Source organism: Aotus nancymaae, unplaced genomic scaffold (genome assembly GCF_030222135.1).
Source record: "Aotus nancymaae isolate 86718 unplaced genomic scaffold, 86718_ANA_hifiasm-v0.15.2.pri h1tg000019l, whole genome shotgun sequence".
Lineage (NCBI taxonomy): Eukaryota > Metazoa > Chordata > Mammalia > Primates > Aotidae > Aotus > Aotus nancymaae.
The window spans coordinates 33,749,895-33,767,090 of NW_026988431.1; the positions used below are offsets into that span (position 1 = coordinate 33,749,895).

General features: G+C 45.6%; 2 protein-coding genes and 1 non-coding gene across 3 annotated transcripts; all 3 read right to left on the reverse strand.

Annotated features, from left to right (window-relative positions):
• Positions 1-6,311: 6,311 nt before the first annotated feature.
• Positions 6,312-6,418, reverse strand: LOC135276010 (U6 spliceosomal RNA). The gene has a single exon (XR_010343577.1). It is a non-coding gene; the product is annotated as a U6 spliceosomal RNA (small nuclear RNA).
• A 703-nt stretch (positions 6,419-7,121) lies between these two features.
• Positions 7,122-7,834, reverse strand: LOC105716548 (ATP synthase F(0) complex subunit C1, mitochondrial-like). Its single transcript, XM_012451251.3, has 2 exons — positions 7,613-7,834; positions 7,122-7,304 (listed from the first exon to the last, which is right to left on the reverse strand). Exons 1-2 carry the CDS (start codon positions 7,832-7,834, stop codon positions 7,122-7,124), a joined length of 405 nt encoding a protein of 134 aa, XP_012306674.2.
• Positions 7,835-8,671: 837 nt separating this feature from the next.
• LOC105716547 (pyridoxal phosphate phosphatase PHOSPHO2-like) lies at positions 8,672-9,580 on the reverse strand. The gene is given in 1 exon segment (XM_012451250.2): positions 8,672-9,580. A coding segment is annotated over 1 exon segment (726 nt). The 5' UTR covers positions 9,398-9,580.
• Positions 9,581-17,196: the final 7,616 nt, after the last annotated feature.

The following is a 17,196-nucleotide window of genomic DNA, read 5'->3' on the forward strand; positions in this document are numbered from 1 at the left end:
TGTGGTTTGTCAAAGCTAGTTGTGTCGGATTTCTTTCACTTGCAGCCAAGAGTAGTCTGACTTTTCTTTTCTTTTCCCTCCCTCCCTCCCTTCTCTTTCTTTTTTCCTTCCTTCCTTCTTTCTTTCTTTCTCTTTCTTTCTTCTTTCTTTCCTTCTTCTTTCTCTTCCTTCCTTCCTTCCTTCCTTCCTTTCTTTCTTTTTCTCCTCAAATATTTATTGACTAGATGACTGACTTTTCTTACTCATTCCAAACACCTCAACCACTGGCCTTCTATGGGCTGTTTGTGGCTCACCCCCTTGATCTGTCTACTCACTGTGTGTTGATGGTGTGTGAGTCTCCACTCATTCTTTCTTGGAGTCTCTCTCCTTGCCAGTTTCCTTCCCTACCAGCAATGTGTTCTTGGAAACTGTAAGTTTTAATACTTATTTGGCAGAAATAAGGTTAATTCTACATTTTAAGTTGACCTCACTTTTTTTTGTTTTGAGACAGGGTCTCACTCTGTTGCCCGGGCTGGAGTGCAGTAGAGTGATCGCTGCTCAGTGCAGCCTCATCCTCCTGGGCTCAAGTGATCCTTCCACTTCAGCCTCCCCAGTAGTTGGGATTACAGGAGCACGCCACTACACCTGGCTAATTTTTTAATTTCAGTTTTTTGTGGAGATGGGGCTGTCATCATGTTGCCCAGGCTTGTCTCAAACTCCTGACCTCAAGTGATCCTTCCACTTAAGCCTTCCAAAGTGCTGGGATTACAGTCATGAGCCACTGTGCCCCGCCAGGGAGAGTATGTTTCCGTTGGAATGATTCTCCAGGGACATCTGCAGTTTCTTCTTATTTTTTTTCTTTGAGATGGAGTTTTGCTCTTGTTGCACAGGCTGGAGTACAATGGCACGGCACGATCCCTCCGGGCGTGGTGGCTCACGCCTGTAATCCCAGCACTTTGGGAGGCTGAGGCGGGTGGATCACAAGGTCAAGAGATCGAGACCATCCTGGTCAACAAGGTGAAACCCGTCTCTACTAAAAATACAAAAAATTAGCTGGGCATGGTGGCACGTGCCTGTAATCCCAGCTACTCAGGAGGCTGAGGCAGGAGAATTGCCTGAACCCAGGAGGCGGAGTTGCGGTGAGCCGAGATCGCGCCATTGCACTCCAGCCTGGGTAACAAGAGCGAAACTCCGTCTAAAAAAAAAAAAAAATGGCACGATCTCGCCTCTCTGCAACTTCTGCCTCCCAGGTTCTAGCAATTCTCCTGCCTCACCCTCCTGAGTAGCTGAGATTACAGGCATGTGCCACCATGCCAGGCTAATGTTTTGTATTTTTAATAGAGACGGGGTTTCTCCATGTTGGTCAGACTGGTCTGACCTCAGGTGATCTGCCTGTCTCACCTCCCAAAGAGCTAGGATTACAGGAGTGAGCCCCTGTGCCCGGCCTGCAGTTTCTTAAATGTGAGGACAGATACCTGTATTACTTAATTAATTCATGCTCAGGAACTATTTTTTTCACTAAAAGGTGACTATAAAGGTAAATTACCATAAAATTATCACACAATGCACTTCAAAATCAAATATATTCATGGAGCCATTATTTTAGATTATTGTGCCTTTTCTCCATTCCCTTGGTGGGAATAAGCAAGTTTGACTACAGAAGCTCAATACCTTCGCCACCAACCACAAACATTGGTAGCACTCCTTACTATAGTAGGAGAACTGAGGATGTGAAGATGTGACAGATTCCTGGCCTCATAGAGACCTTGGCTATTCTGAAGAGGAATCTTTTTTTATTTTTTGAGAAAAAGTCTCGCTCTGCCGCCAGGCTGGAGTGCAATGGCACGATCTCAGCTCACTGCAACCTCCACCTCCCAGGTTCAAGTGATTCTCTTGCCTCAGCCTCCCATATATCTGGGATTACAGGCACAAGCTACCATGCTTGGCTAATTTTTGTATTTTCAGTAGAGACGGGGTTTCACCATGTTGACTAGACTGGTCTCGAACTCCTGACCTCAAATGATCCAACCTGTCTTGGCCTCCCAAAGTGCTGGGATTATAGGCATGAGCCACTGTGCAAGGCCTCAAAGATGAATGTTATTGTAATAGTTTTTCATTTATAAATCAGCATCTGTTTGCTAAAGGAGCTTTCTGGGGTTCAAGCAATCCTCCCACCTCAGCCTCTTGAGTAGCTTGGAGAGGCACAGGCCACCATGCTTGGCTAATTATTTTTTTATTTTATTTTATTTTATTTTATTTTATTTTATTTTATTTTTTGAGCCATCCAGGCTGGAGTGCAATGACATGATCTCGGCTCACTGCAACCTCCACCTCCTGGGTTCAAGCGATTCTCCTGCCTCATCCTCCCGAGTAGCTGGGATTACAGGTGCCCACCACCGTGCCCGGCTAATTTTTGCATTTTTAGTAGAGAAAATACTGGGCATGGTGGCATGCACCTGTAATCCCAGCTACTCGGGAGGCTGAGGGAGGAGAATCATTTGAATCCAGGGGGCGGAGGTTGCAGTGAGCCAAGATTGGACCACTGCGCTCCAGCCTGGGCAACAGAGCAAGAATCTGTCCAAATAAATAAATAAAATAATTGCATAATATTTCATATCACAGATGTCCAATTTCATCAGATTTTTTTTGAAAGGTGCACACCACCAAGTCCAGCTAATTTTTGTAGAGACTGGGTTTTGCCACATTGCCCAGGCTAGTCTCCAACTCCTAAGAGCTCAAGTGATCTTCTTGTCTCAGCTCTCATAAGTCCTGGGATTACAGGCATGTGCAACCTTGCTCAGCCACAATAAATTTTTATCAGTGGTTTTATCTTGGTATTAACTAGTATTGAATGATATTGACTGGTATTGAATGGTACTGACTCTTGGGTGAAATGACACTTTCACTTCCTTTTTTTTTTTTTGAGACGGAGTCTTGCTCTGTCGCCCAGGTTGGAGTGCAGTGGTGAGATCTCAGCTCACTGCAGCCTTCACCTCCAGCCTCCCAAAGTGCTGAGATTACAGGTGTCAGTCACCAAACCTGACCGGCAATTGTTTAAAAAAACAAAAAACAAGGGAGTTAGTTATTTGTACCCATTATAAAGATCTCCAACACAAGTGAACAAAGCAGTAGAACAATGCATATTTTATGTTTCTCTTGAAGTAAAAGAAAATTGCATATACATGTATGTCTGTGAATGAAAACATACATGTACATGAATTTAAAAACATAGGTTCTTGAGACTTCAGTTTTGAGAAAGGAAACAAACAAAAGCAAAGAAGGAGAAGATAGAAAAAGAAGAAGGAGGAGGAGGAGAAACAAGAACACAGGTCTTATTTTTGTATCGGGAGAGGAATAGGAGTGTAGGGCTGTTCTGGCTACTGTGGTGTGCTCCCTAGATGCCCCTCTTTAGTACAGACCACTTATTGCAGTTGCCGGGAATGTTGCCCGCCGACAACTTACTGCATAGTGCCTTCCCAGACTGCAATTTTAGTTGTGTGTAGCTGCTTTGTCAAGTTTAAGTCCTTGCCTAAGGACAGATTGCATCCAATGACTGATTATTATAGGATATAAATGCATCTCCCCTTTCCCTCAGTTAGGGACAGTTCTGAATGGCCATCCTAGCTTTAGAGCTCCCTGGAGGATTGCTGAAGCCTCTGTTGCAACTGCATCACAGCCTAACTTCTCTGTGTGACAAATCCTGCTTTCCTCACTGCCTTACACATGTTTCTGAGAGCACTTCCCAGTGAACCACCTGCACACAAGTTTGTTCCAGAGTCTAATTCCTGGGGTTCCTGGCCTACAATGGGCAATAAAGGATTGGATGGTGAGGGTAGGTAGGTGAGTTTTTCACATTTTGCTGTCTTTAGTAAACTTGAATAATTTTTTTTGAGACGGAGTCTAGCTCTGTCACAAGGCTGGAGGAGCTCAGTGGCACGATCTCGGCTCACTGCAACCTCCGCCTCCCGGGTTCAAGAAATTCTTCTGCCTCAGCCTCCCGAGTAGCTGGAATTAAAGGCACGTGCCCCTGCACCCAGCTAATTTTTGTATTTTTAGTAGAGATGGGGTTTCACTATGTTGGCCAGAATGGTCTCGATCTCTTGACCTCGTGATCCTTCCACTTTGACCTCTCAAAGTGCTGAGATTACAGGCATGAGCCACTGCACCTGGCCAAACTGGAATAATTTATAAGAAACTATTATAGGCCGGGCGTGGTGGCTCAAGCCTGTAATCCCAGCACTTTGGGAGGCCAAGGCGGGTGGATCACGAGGTCAAGAGATCGAGACCATCCTGGTCAACATGGTGAACCCCGTCTCTACTAATACAAAAAATTAGCTGGGCATGGTGGCGCATGCCTGTAATCCCAGCTACTCAGGAGGCTGAGGCAGGAGAATTGCCTGATCCCAGGAGGCGGAGGTTGCGGTGAGCCGAGATCGCACCATTGCACTCAAGCCTGGGTAACGAGAGCGAAACTCCGTCTCAAAAAAAAAAAAAAAAAAAGCATCTATTATATTACTTTATTTTATTTATTTATTTATTTTTGAGACAAAGTTTTGCCTTTGTCACTCAGGCTTGAGGGCAATGGCGCAGTCTCAGCTCACTGCAAGCTCTGCTTCCTGGGTTCAAGTGATTCTCCTGCCTCAGCCTTCAGGTCACTGGGATTACAGGCAGGCGACATCATGCCTGGCTAATTTTTGTATTTTTAGTAGAGATTGCGTTTTACCATGTTGGCTAGGCTGGTCTCAAACTCCTGACCTCGTGTGATCCACCTGCTTAGCACCTGGGCCTCCTAAAGTGCTGGGATTACAGGCGTGAGCCACCATGCCCAGCCCTAATTTTTGTATTTTTAGTAGAGATGGGCTTTCACCATGTTGACCAGGCTAGTCTTGAACTCCTGACCTCAGGTGATATGCCTGCTTTGACCTCCCAAAGTGCTGGGATTGCAGGTGTGAGCCACTGTGGCCAGCCTATTAAATCACTTTAAATTTGTGCTTATCTGTTTTTTTTTTGTTGTTGTTGAGACATGGTCTTGCTTTGTTGCCCACGCTGGAGTCCAATGGCATGATCACAATCACTGCAGCCTCAACCTCCTGGGCTCATGCAGTCCTCCCACCTCGGCATCCCAAGCAGCTGGTACTACAACTGGCCAATTTTTGTATTTTTTTTTTTTATAGAGATGGGGTTTCGCCATGTTACCCAGCCTGGCTGCTTAGATATTACCAACAAGTAGATAACATAACAATGTTGTAGTAACTTTTAAATTTTTTTTGTCTTTTTTTTTTTTCCTTTTTATGGAGAATGGGGTCCCACTATATTGCCCAGGAAGGTCTCGAACTCCTGGGCTCAAGCTATCCTTCTGCCTCTGCCTCCCTAAGAGCTGAGATTACAGGTGTGAGCCGCAGCACCCGGCAACTTTTTAATTTTATTATTATTATTATTTTGGATAGAGTCTTGCTCTGTCCCCAGGTTGGAGTGCAGTGGTGCAGTCTTGGCTCACTACAACCTCTGCCTCCTGGGTTCAAGTGATTCTCCTGATTCAGCCTCCTGAGTAGCTGGGATTACAGTTGTGCACCACCATGCCTGGCTAATTTTTTGCATTTTTAATAGAGATGGGTTCTCACCATGCTGGCCAGGCTGGTCTTGAACTCCTGACCTCATGTCTGCCTGCCTCAGCCTCCCAAAGTGCTAGGATTACAGGCTTGAGCCATCATATTATTATTTTTTTTTTGAGATGGAGTCTCGCTCTTGTCACCCAGGCTGGAGTACAATGGTGCGATCTCGGCTCACTGCAACCTCCCCCTCCCGGGTTCAAGTGCTTCTCCTGCCTCAGCCTCCCAAGTAGCTGGGATTACAGGCATAAGCCACCACATCTGGCTAACTTTTGTATTTTTAATATAGACAGGATTTCTCCATGTTGGTCAGGTTGGTCTTGGACTCTCGACCTCAGGTGATCCGCCTGCCTCAGCCTCCCAAAGTGTTGGGATTACTGGCATAAGCCACTGTGCCCAGCCCATATTATTATTATTTTGAGATGGAGTCTCTCTCTTGTCACTTAGGCTGGAGTGCAATGGCATGATCTTGGCTCACTGCCACCTCTGCCTCCCGGGTCCAAGCGACTCTCCTGCCTCAGCCTCCCAAGTAGCTGGGATTACAGGCATGTGCCACCATCCCTCGCTAATTTTGTATTTTAAGTAGAGATGGGGCTTCTCTATGTTGGTCAGGCTGGTCTCAAACTCCTGACCTCAGGTGATCTGCCTGACTTGGCCTCCTAAAGTGCTAGGATTACAGATGTGAGCCACCACACCCAGCCACATTATTATTATTATTTTTTAAAAAATATGGAACGCTTCACAAATTTGCGTGTCATCCTTGCGCAGGGGCCATGCTAATCTTCTCTGTATCGTTCCAATTTTAGTATATGTGCTGCCGAAGCGAGCACCATTATTATTTTTTTAAGAGACAGGGTTTCCCTATGTTGTGCAGGCTGGTCTGGAATTCCTGGGCTCCAGAAATCCTCCTGCCTCGGCCTTCTAAAGTGCTAAGATTACAGCCGTGAGACACCATGCATGGCCTATGTTGTAGAAACTTTTAAAAAAGAAACCCTCGTGTCCTGCCCACATTCCCACTCAGCAGTCTCACTACTGCAGTGCATGAGTCATTTTATTTCTACATACTTCCCTTGAGCAGGGATCATACACAATCATATTTTTGCCTGGCTTGCTGTGGTGGAAAGTTTCACATGATAATGCAATTATTTATCATAAAGGTGGATTTTTCATTGCTTTATAAAGATAACTAAAAAGCAAGGTATAGCTGAACCAGAACAGGCATTCAGAAAACTGTGACAGTTGTTGTCCCAGCCTTCGGTCTAAAACAGGTTAACTTAGTTGTATCTTCTGAAAAGGAAATTACGGGAGGAAGTTTGCTTAACGTCACACAGCGTCTTAGCCAAAGCACCAGAACTGAAAACCAGGGTTCTAAGCTCTGGATTCCCAGTGCGTGCAGTATTTGTTCCACCAATAAAGTGGTTTTTTTTTTTTTTTTCACGATAAACGTGTTTAATGGTAAAACTTAGCACATGCCAGCACCAGGGATGTTATGGAGTCGTAGCAGCAGGGACAAGTAGGTGACTCCATGGAGCTTCACATGGTGAAGACGATAAGGAAGGTGACTGTCAAACAGAGGAGCCCCATGGCCTCAGACAGGGCAAAGTCCAGAATGGCATAGAAGAGCCACTCCTTGAGAGATGGGCTCATGGCAGAGCAAATGATCAAGTGGCCAATCACCATTCCTATGCCAGCCCCTGAACCAGTTACAATCGTGGGCTGGGTGTGGTGGCCCACACATGTAATCACAGCACTTTGGGAGGCCCAGGCGGACAGATTGCTTTAGCTCAGGAGTTCAAGGCCAGCCTGGGCAACATTGCAACACCCAGTCTCTACAAGATATTAAAAATTTAGCCAGGCGTGGTGGCATGCACCTGTAGTCCCAGCTACTTAGGTGGCTGTGGTGGGAGGATTGCTTGAGCCGGGAGGTTGTGAGTGTAGTGAACTGTGATTATGCTATTGCACTCCAGTCTGGATGGAAAGTGAGACCCTATCTCAAACAAACAAGCCAAACAACCAATTGTGACTGCCCCAGCATCAATAAACTTGGCTTCTGTGTCAATGTCCCAGGAGACAACACAGGTCTGGAACTCCCATCTGGTCACGTAGAGTGGGGCGCTGCTGTAAGAAGGCTGTTTAGATAAATTATTGGGCCTATTCAGAGAGGAGGCAGACACAGACCTGAGTAGACCCCTAGTACTGCAGTAGATCAGACCCTGAGAAATGGGCAGTGCCCCAGGGGTCTGCATTTTTTCAGTCTGAACTCCCACTGAACTGTATCCCCAGCTTGGCCCACAGCATTTACCCTGCTCAAGGTGACTTAGAAGTTGCCATTTTCTAAACACTGACGTGTTCTCTGATCAGAATCTTCCTCTGGGTGGGCACAGCAGGCTTCTGTTCCCTGGGTGGGGAGAGGAATTCTTATTGTTGGAGGGAAAGAGAATAGGGAAATCTGCCCAAAGAATTAGCTGTGGTTCTTACTGCTCAGTTCCCCTAACTTTCCAGGTTCCCCTAACTACTTTCCTCCAGAGTTATAGTTTCTTTCTTTTCTTTTCTTTTTTTTTTTGAGACAGAGTCTCACTCTGTTGCCCAGGCTGGAGTGCAGTGGCGTGATCTCAACCCCCTGCAACCTCTACCTCTGGAGTTCAAGTGATTCTCCTGCCTCAGCCTCCTGAGTAGCTGGGATTACAGGTACCTGCGACCACACCCAGCTAATTTTTGTATTTTTGGTAGAGACAGGGTTTTGCTATATTGAGCAGGCTGGTCTCGAACTTCTGACCTCATGTGATCCACCTGCCTTGGCCTCCCAAGGCAGGTGGATTACAGGCGTGAGCCGGCCCAGAATTCTATTTTCTAGTTTCTCTGTTCAGAAGCTGCTGTAGAACATGCTTCCACTAGTTATTCATACACATCCATAAAACTCCCCACTTAGGAGTCAGGATCTCAGGTTGGCCAATGAACACTGAACCATAAGTGGAGTGGTTGGAAACTTTCCTCAACAATGAGGAACTAAAAAATTGAAGAGCCTTTGTTGGTTGATCCAGGGCAATTGTCCTTTATTCTTTTTTTTTTTTTTTGCTGGTATATTATTCCTTTATTAGAAATTGTAAATGAGAAATTATGTCAACACCTGAGGACCAAACTACAACAGAATATTCCATAGGCTCAAGATTTTGAGACATTCTGGAAAGAGTTTTCTGCAAGGTATATTCTTTCCGTGGCATGGCAACATCATCATTCTTTATAAAAGTGACTGGACAGACATCATTTCCACCATCACCAATATAAACAATTTGTGTGTAATTCACTCCCTGTTGTAGCTGTTTATCTAAAAATTCTATCGAAACTGCCTTTTTGCAAAGATTCTTTGGGCATCGATTGCAAGAATGAGTATGATAATTTTCCACAGTGAGATAACCATTGCTATTAAAAGCTGCTGGATTTGCAAACACTTTATCAAACACGTCATGAAAACTGGCAGCTTCTAAAACCCAATCTATGAAGACTGAATTTGAATCTGAAATAACGATACAATCAAATTTATCCTTATTCCTTCTTATAAAGTTGAAGAGTTCCATCATCCCTGGAGTGAAAGGCATTGATGTCACTGCTCTTTTCATTTCATGTTCTCTTACACCTTTATCTCCCAAATACTTAAAGACTCTGCCCATAAATTCTGTCCAAAATCCTTTCTGCTAAGAATCACTCAGTTCAGTAGGAAGCCTTTTGTTTGGCGCACACTGTACAATCCAGGTGTCACTATTGTCATCTATGATTGTATTGTCAAAGTCAAAAGCCAGCAAAATTTTCATGGTTCCAGAAGATTTGGATTACCCCAAATTAGTATTTCCAAGACAATCTTACTTCAGCATTGGGATTAGGACAAACAGTCACAACAATCTTTAATTTTAAACACCAGCCAGTTGTTTTCAAACATTACTCACATTCTATATACAGGGAACAGAGTCTTCTGGTTTGCAGCAAAAGCATGGAAACTTCTTAACTCCTGCCGGCTCCACCCTGAGGGTAGGCATGATACCCAGTTGGGGGTCGTCCCTCGTGGGGCGCGCACCAGGTGGGGATGGGAGTAGCAGGCAGGGCGGGTGCCCGGGGACTTCTCACTGACCCAGGCCCGCCGTCGGCAGCCGCCTCGGCGCTCGTGACGCTTCTGCGGGTTCAGTCCTTTGGCCTGGCCCCATGCCTGCCCGCTAGGCCGCCCCACTCACAAGCCCGACTCGTAGGCTCAGGCGCCTCTCTTCTCTAGCCCGACTGCCAACTACAGCGCCTTCCTTGTTCCTCCCAATTGTCCTTTATTCTGACCCAAACAAACCTCATGCAGCTCTAAATCCAGAAAATAACAAGTGTTGGTGAGAATGTGGAGAAATTGGAACTTTTTTTTTTTTTTTAAAATCGAATCTCTCCCTGTTGCCCAGCCTGGAGTGCAATGGTGGCATCTTGGCTCACTGTGGCCTCCACCTCCTGGGTTCAAGTGATTCTCCTGCCTCAGCTTCCCGAATAGCTGGGATGACAGGTGCGTGCCACCACACCTGGCTAATTTTTGGTATCTTTAGTAGAGACGGGGTTTCACCATGTTGGCCAGGCTGGGCTCGAACTCCTGACCTTGTTATCTGCCCACCTTGGCCTCCCAAAGTGTTGGGATTATGGGTGTGAGCCACTGCACCCGGCCAGAAATTGCAACCTTTTATTTATCTATTAAAAGAGATGGGGGTCTCACTATGTTGCCCAGGCTGGAGTGCAGTGGCTATTCATAGGCTTAATCCCACTACTGATCAGCTTGGGAGTTTTGACCTGCTCCGTTTTCGACCTGGGCCAGTTCACCCATCCTTAGGCAACCTGGTGGTCCCCTGCTCCCGGGAAGTCACCATATTGATGCCAAACTTAGTGCAGACACCCGAATGACATAGTGCACTACAGTCCAGAACTCCTGGGCTCAAGCGATCCTCCCACCTCAGCCTCCCCAGTAGCTGGGACTACAGGCACGCACCACCACACCCGGCCAGAAATGGCAACCTTTATGCATTGCTGATGGGACTGTAAAATGGCACAGCCACTGTGGAAAATAGCATGGCAGTTCCTTTAAAAAATTAAAAATAGGACTATTCTATGATCCAGCAATTCCACTTCTGGGTATACCCAAAAGAATGGGAAGCAGGGACTCAAAAGAAATATTTGCACACCCTTGTTTATAGCAGCATTATTCACAATAGCCAAGAGGTGGAAGCAAACCAAGTGTCCATCAAAGGAAGAATGGATAAACAAAATGTAGTATATACATACAGTGAAATATGACTCAGCCTTAAAAAGGAAGGAAATCCTGTCACCTGCTGCAACCTGGGTAAACCTTGAGTCATTTTGCTAAATGAAATAAGCCAGTCACAAAAGGCAAATATTGTATGATTCCACTGCCTAAAATGTTAAATTCATAGAAACAGAAAGTTGAGCCGGGCGTGGTGGCTCACGCCTGCAATCCTAGCACTTTGGGAGGCCAAGGTGGGCGGACCACCTGAGGTCAGGAGTTCAAGACCAGCCTGGCCATCATGGAGAAACCCCATCTTAAAAAAAAAATAAAAAAAAAAAAGAAAAGAAACAGAAAGTTGAATGAGTAGTTGCCATGGCGTGGAGGAAGGGGAAACTGGGGAGTTGTTTAATGGGTATAACATTTTAGTTTTGCAAGATGAAAAAGTTCTGGAGGCTGGGCACGGTGCTCATGCCTGTAATCCCAGCACTTTGGAAGGCTGAGGAGGGCAGATCCCTTGAGCCTGGAAACAAGACCAGCCTGGGTCACATGGTGAAACCTTGTCTCTACAAAAAATACAAAAATTACCTGGGTGTGGTGGTATGTGCCTGTAGTCCCAGCTACACGGGAGACTGAGGTGAAAGGATCATCTGAGCCCAGGGAGGTAACTGCAGTCATCCATGATAGCACCACTGCACTCCAACCTGGGCGACAGAGTGAAACCCTGTCTCAAAAACAAAAGTTCCGGAGATCAGTTGCACAACAATGTGAATACACTTCACAGTCTTGAATGGTATGTACACTTAAAAATGGATAAGATATAGCCGGGTGTGCTGGCAGGCACCTGTAGTCCCAGCTACCTGGGAGGCTGAGATAGGAGAATCACTTGAACCCGGGAGGTGGAGGTTGCAGTGAGCTGAGATTGCGCCACTGCACTCCAGCCTGGGCAACAGAGCGAGACCCCATTTCAAAAACAAACAAACAAAACAAAAAAAGGGATAAGATAATACATTTTATGTTATGTGTTTTTTACAATTAAAATAAATCATGGAAAAACTAAATGAAAAGGTTAGTAAACGAATTAGATATAATTGAAGAGGAAATTAATAAACTAGAACTACCAAAATTACTCAGAATATAGTACAGAGAAATGAAGAGATAATCAGGAAGCCTGTGTGATAAAATGAGAAGGTCGAACATTTGGCTGACTGGGGTTCTAGAAGAAAAGAATAGAGAAATGGACAGGTAACATTCAAAGAGAAAATGTCTGAGAAATTTTCCAGAATTGTTGAAAAATATGAATCCTGTTTCTTTTTTTTCTCCTTTTTCCGATAAACCTTTTGCACTCCTAAAATCCTGTTTCAGAAATCACAATGAATCTCAAGAATGATAAAAATAATCCACACTTAGACTCCTCATAGAAAAACTGCAGATCAAAGACAGGAAGATTACATTAAATATATTCGGAAAACAATCAAGACCTATTTCAAACTGGGCGTGGTGGCTCATGCCTGTAATCTGCTGAGATGGGCAGATCTCTTGAGGTCAGGAGTTCAAAACCAGCCTGGCCAACATGGTGAAACCCTGTCTCTACTAAAAATACAAAAAATTAGCCAGATGTGGTGGTACACACCTGTAATCCCAGCTACTTGGGAGGCTGAGGCAGGAGAATTGCTTGAACCCAGGAGGTGGAAGTTGCAGTGAGCTGAGATCACGCCACTATGCTCCAGCCTGAGTGACCAAGCAAGACTCTGTCTCAAAAAAAAAAAAAAAAAGATGTACAGATGTACTTCAGTAGGAAAATGAATAAATAAACTGTATTATATCTATATAATGGAACATTACTCAATGCTGAAAAGAAAGGAGCTGTCAAGCCATGAGAAGACATGAAGGAAACTTAAATGCATATTATTAAGTGAAATAAGCCAATCTGAAAAGGCTACATACTGTATGATTCCCATTATATAACATTCTGAAAAAGTGCAAAAAACAATGCAAATTGTGGAGACAGTAAAATAAGTTGTTGTCAGGGGTTAGGGTTTAGGGAGGGATGAAGAGGCAAAGCACAGAGCATTTTTTGAACATGAAACTATTCTGGGTGATACTATAATGGATGCATTTGTCAAAACCCCCGGAATGTACAACACCAAGTGTGAACCCTACTGTAGACTATGGACTTTGGGTGATAATGAAGTATCAATATATGTTCATTGATGATAACAAATGTACCACTCTGGTGGGGACATTGAAAATGGAGGAGGCCACAGGGTAGGGTGGCTCACGCCTGTAATCCCAGACTTTAGGAAGCGGAGAACAGTGGATTATCTGAGGTCAGGAGTTCAAGACCAGCCTGACCAACATGGTGAAACCCTGTCTCTCTCTCTCTCTCTCTTTTTTTTTTTAAGAGACAGGGACTCGGTATATTGCCAGGCTGGAGTGCAGTGGCTATTCACAGGCGTGATCCCACTACTGAACCGCACGGGAGTTTTGACCTGCTCCGTTTCCGACCTGGGCCAGTTCACCCCTCCTTAGGCAACCTGGTGGTCCCCCGCTCCCGGGAGGTCACCATATTGATGCCAAACTTAGTGCGGACACCCAATTGGCATAGCACACTACAGCCCAGAACTCCTGGGCTCAAGCGATCCTCCCACCTCAGCCTCCTGAGTAGTTGGGACTACAGGCACGCGCCACCGCACCTGGTGAAACCCTGTCTCTATTAAAAATACAAAATTAGCAACGGGTGCGGTGGCTCACGCCTGTAATCCCAGCACTTTGGGAGGCCGAGGCAGGTGGATCACGAGGTCAAGAGATTGAGACCATCCTGGCCAACATGGTGAAAACCCGTCTCTACTAAAAATACAAAAATTAGCTGGGCGCGGTGGCGCGTGCCTGTAGTCCCAGCTACTCGGGGGGGCTGAGATGGGAGGATCACTTGAGTCCAGGAGTTCTGGGCTGTAGAGAGCTATGCCGATCGGGTGTCTGCACTAAGTTTGGCATCAATATGGTGACCTCCCGGGAGCTGGGGACCACCAGGTTGCCTAAGGAGGGGTGAACCGGCCCGGGTTGGAAATGGAGCAGGTCAAAACTTCCGTGCGGATCAGTAGTGGGATCGTGCCTGTGAATAGCCACTGCACTCCAGCCTGGGCAACATACCGAGACCCCATCTCTAAAAAAAATAAATAAATAAATAAATAAATAAAGTGAAACTCTTGTCTCAAAATAATAAATAAATAAACAAATATACACTTAATGAGGAATTTGAAGTTAGCTATTGCTAGGTATGGTTATGCCCTATTTCATACTCTCTTTCTCCTACCCTCTGTCTTCATTAATTTTTTTTTTTTTTGAGATGCAGTCTCACTCTGTCACCCAGGCTGGAGTGCAGTGGTGTGATCTCAACTCACTGAAACCTCCGCCTCCCAGCTTCAGACAATTCTCCTGCCTCAGCCTCTGGAGTAGCTGGGATTACAGGTGTGTGCCACCATGCCCGGCTATTTTTTGTTGAGACAGAATTTCAGCATGTTGACCAGGCTGGTCTCGAGCCCCTGGACTCAAGTGATCTGCCCAACTTGGCCTCCCAGAGTGCTGGGATTACAAGTGTGAGTCACCAACCACCCCTGGCCTGTTTGTCTTCATTAATATGAATGACAGCATTTACTCTATAACTAGGAGAAGAGAGAGAAATGAGATGAAGGAAGAGAGGGGAAAGGAAGTTTGTTGAAGGAGGAAAGGATATTTGGCTTTTAATACTGATATTGACCTGGAGAGGATGGGGTCTAGAAGGGCCACTGCTTCATTACCATTTGGGGTTGGTGTAGGGGGTGAGAGAGTATGGTAAAATTATTTCCACAGCAAGCCTCTATGGGGCAGAAGACCACATTCAATGATGGTGTCCCTGTACAAGAGCTTAGAAGTTCTAAAGTATACTTAGATATGTCATCTCATGTAATCTCTGAGACAGAGGTCACTTGCCTACTTACTCTATCAGGTAATGCCAACAACAATATTTCTAGATATCTTGGTTAGTCTTTTTTCTTCTTCTTCTCTTAGAGACAGAGTCTCACTCTGGTGCCCAGACTGGAGTGCAGTGGTGTGATCATAGTTCACTTTACAGTGTGGTGGCTCACGCCTGTAATCCCAGCACTTTGGGAGGCCAAGGTGGGTGGATCACTTAAGGTCAGGAGTTTGAGACCAGCCTGGGCAGCATGGTGAAATCCCGTCTCTACTAAAAATACAAAACTTAGCTGGGCGTGGTGGCGCAGACCTGTAGTCCCAGTTACTCAGAAGTCTGAGGCAGGAGAATCGCTTGAAACTGGGGTGGTGGAGACTGCAGTGAGCCAAGATCTCGACACTGCACTCCAGCCTGGGTAACAGGGCAAGACACTCTCTCAATAAAATAAATAAACAATCACTTCAAATTTATGATGTCCAAAAAGTCACTCTGCTGAATTAGTTCTTTCAAGTTGCTTGTCTTGCAGTCTTTCCTGTCTCAGAAAATGGCAACCCCTTCCTTCCAGATGCTTAGACGAACACTTTGGAAGCGGCCTTCTCTTCTTGCTTCTCTCATATCTCATGTCCAATCTATTAGGGAATCCTAATTCCTAGGATTTTACCTTTCAAACTATATTCATAATCCAACCACTGCTCATCAGCTCCTCTACTACCGTACCCGTCTAAATCTCCATCACCTCTGATTTGGATTACTGCAATAGCCTGCTTAACTATCACACATAGTAGGAGTTCAATAAATAATTGCAAAATGAATAAATGAAATATCGCCCAAGTATGGGTTACCATTGGCTCTTTGGTGTCTCACAGTTAAGCTAGAGACCCCTTACCATATTTTGGGAGACAACAGAAAGATATAATATCTGGCCAGGAAATACTGTATGCCACAGAGGAGGCAATGTGAAGGGAAGTTAAAGTGAACATGAAACAGGAGAGAGACAGTGGAGCTGTGGCTCTGACTGTGAGTGAGACTCAGCAAAGGCACACCAGGCCATCGAGTGCACTGTCCCTGCCACCCTGACTGCCCATCCTTTGCTCCTATAGCGCTTGACTGGATATCCTGCTTCCCTCTGCTGACCAGTTCAACCCAGGGTCCTATAGGGTGATCTTCAAGAAGCCAGCACAGAGCTGGCCGAGTGCGGTGGCTCATGCCTATAATTGCAGCACTTTGGGAGGCAGAGGCCGATCATGAGGTCAGGAGTTCGAGACCAGCCTGATCAACATGGTAAAACCCTAGAAAAATTAGCCAGGCGTGGTGTCTTGTGTCTGTAATCCCAGCTACTGGGGAGGCTGAGGCAGGAGAATTGGTTGAACCCAGGAGGCGGAGGTTGCAGTGAGCTGAGATCATGCCACTGCACTCTAGCCCAGGCAACAGAGCAAGACTCCATCTCAAAAGAAAAAGAAGCCAGCACAAGTGAATGACCCTCCCTCAGGACCAAGTGAAGAGAGTAGTTTCCTTCTGAGCTTTGGAACTACGTCCTCCAGAGGGAGGGAATTGAGTGGACCAGCCAAGTTCTTCAAACTGGGCTGGAGAGGAAAGGTAAGGAAGGGTTGTAGGTGTGGCCTGGACTGAGATCCCTTCTTCTACTCTTGGGCCACTCTAGGGTCCATCCTTCTCTCTCTCCCTATAGGGGAGATGCAGAAGCTGCTCTCTAGAGCCCAGATCTTCTGCCTGCTTCAGGAGTGCTTCCAGGAGTTTCTAGTTTGTTCCCTGTCTCTTATTAGCCATTTTTGCAGTAGGCACCTAAGGCCTGATTCCTTCATCTTGGTCACTCAGGAGCTCTTCTCCAGACTGGCCAATGGAATATGGTTTGGGAAAACACTTGGCTGGGTCTCCTACATGTTGAGTTCAATTTCCTCCTTTGGGTGTGTTTTAGCTTCCAGCTGGGATCTTTGCCATAGTAATTATAACAACTACACTCTGCACGGAGGCTCTAAAAGTTCTATAGGCAAACACATAAATAGAAAGGAATTCCTAAGGCAAGCCAAGCAGTTATCAGAATCTCCACCCCTACCAGAGTCAGAAGCTTTGTCCTTGCCTCCCCATAACTGCTTAGTGAGAATTATTTAATCAGCTTGAATTCTTTCTACAACCACATTGAAATCAGATATCCTGAGGGAAGGGGAAATTTTCCTGCACCCCAACCCTATTCCTCTCCAAGCCTTTCTCATCTAGCCAACAGCACTGTCATTCACTTGAGAGAAAAACTGAGAGGTTTGCTTTTATTCTTCCTTGTCCCTCACCCCTCATCTTACCAGCAAAGCTTATTGCCTCTACAAAGTGTGGCTGGAATGTGCCTGGAGTCTATCTTCTTCTCCTCACTATTTGGTGTCAATTATGTTAAT

What these genes read in the sequence shown, in the direction of transcription:
- LOC105716548 (XM_012451251.3), bottom strand. Translation starts at nt 7,834, where the DNA reads ATGCAGACCCCTGGGGCACTGCCCATTTCTCAGGGTCTGATCTACTGC. An exon ending in AGTTTATTGATGCTGGGGCA is followed by an intron (nt 7,305 to 7,612) that starts GTCACAATTGGT and finishes CACCACACCCAG; the next exon opens with CCCACGATTGTAACTGGTTC.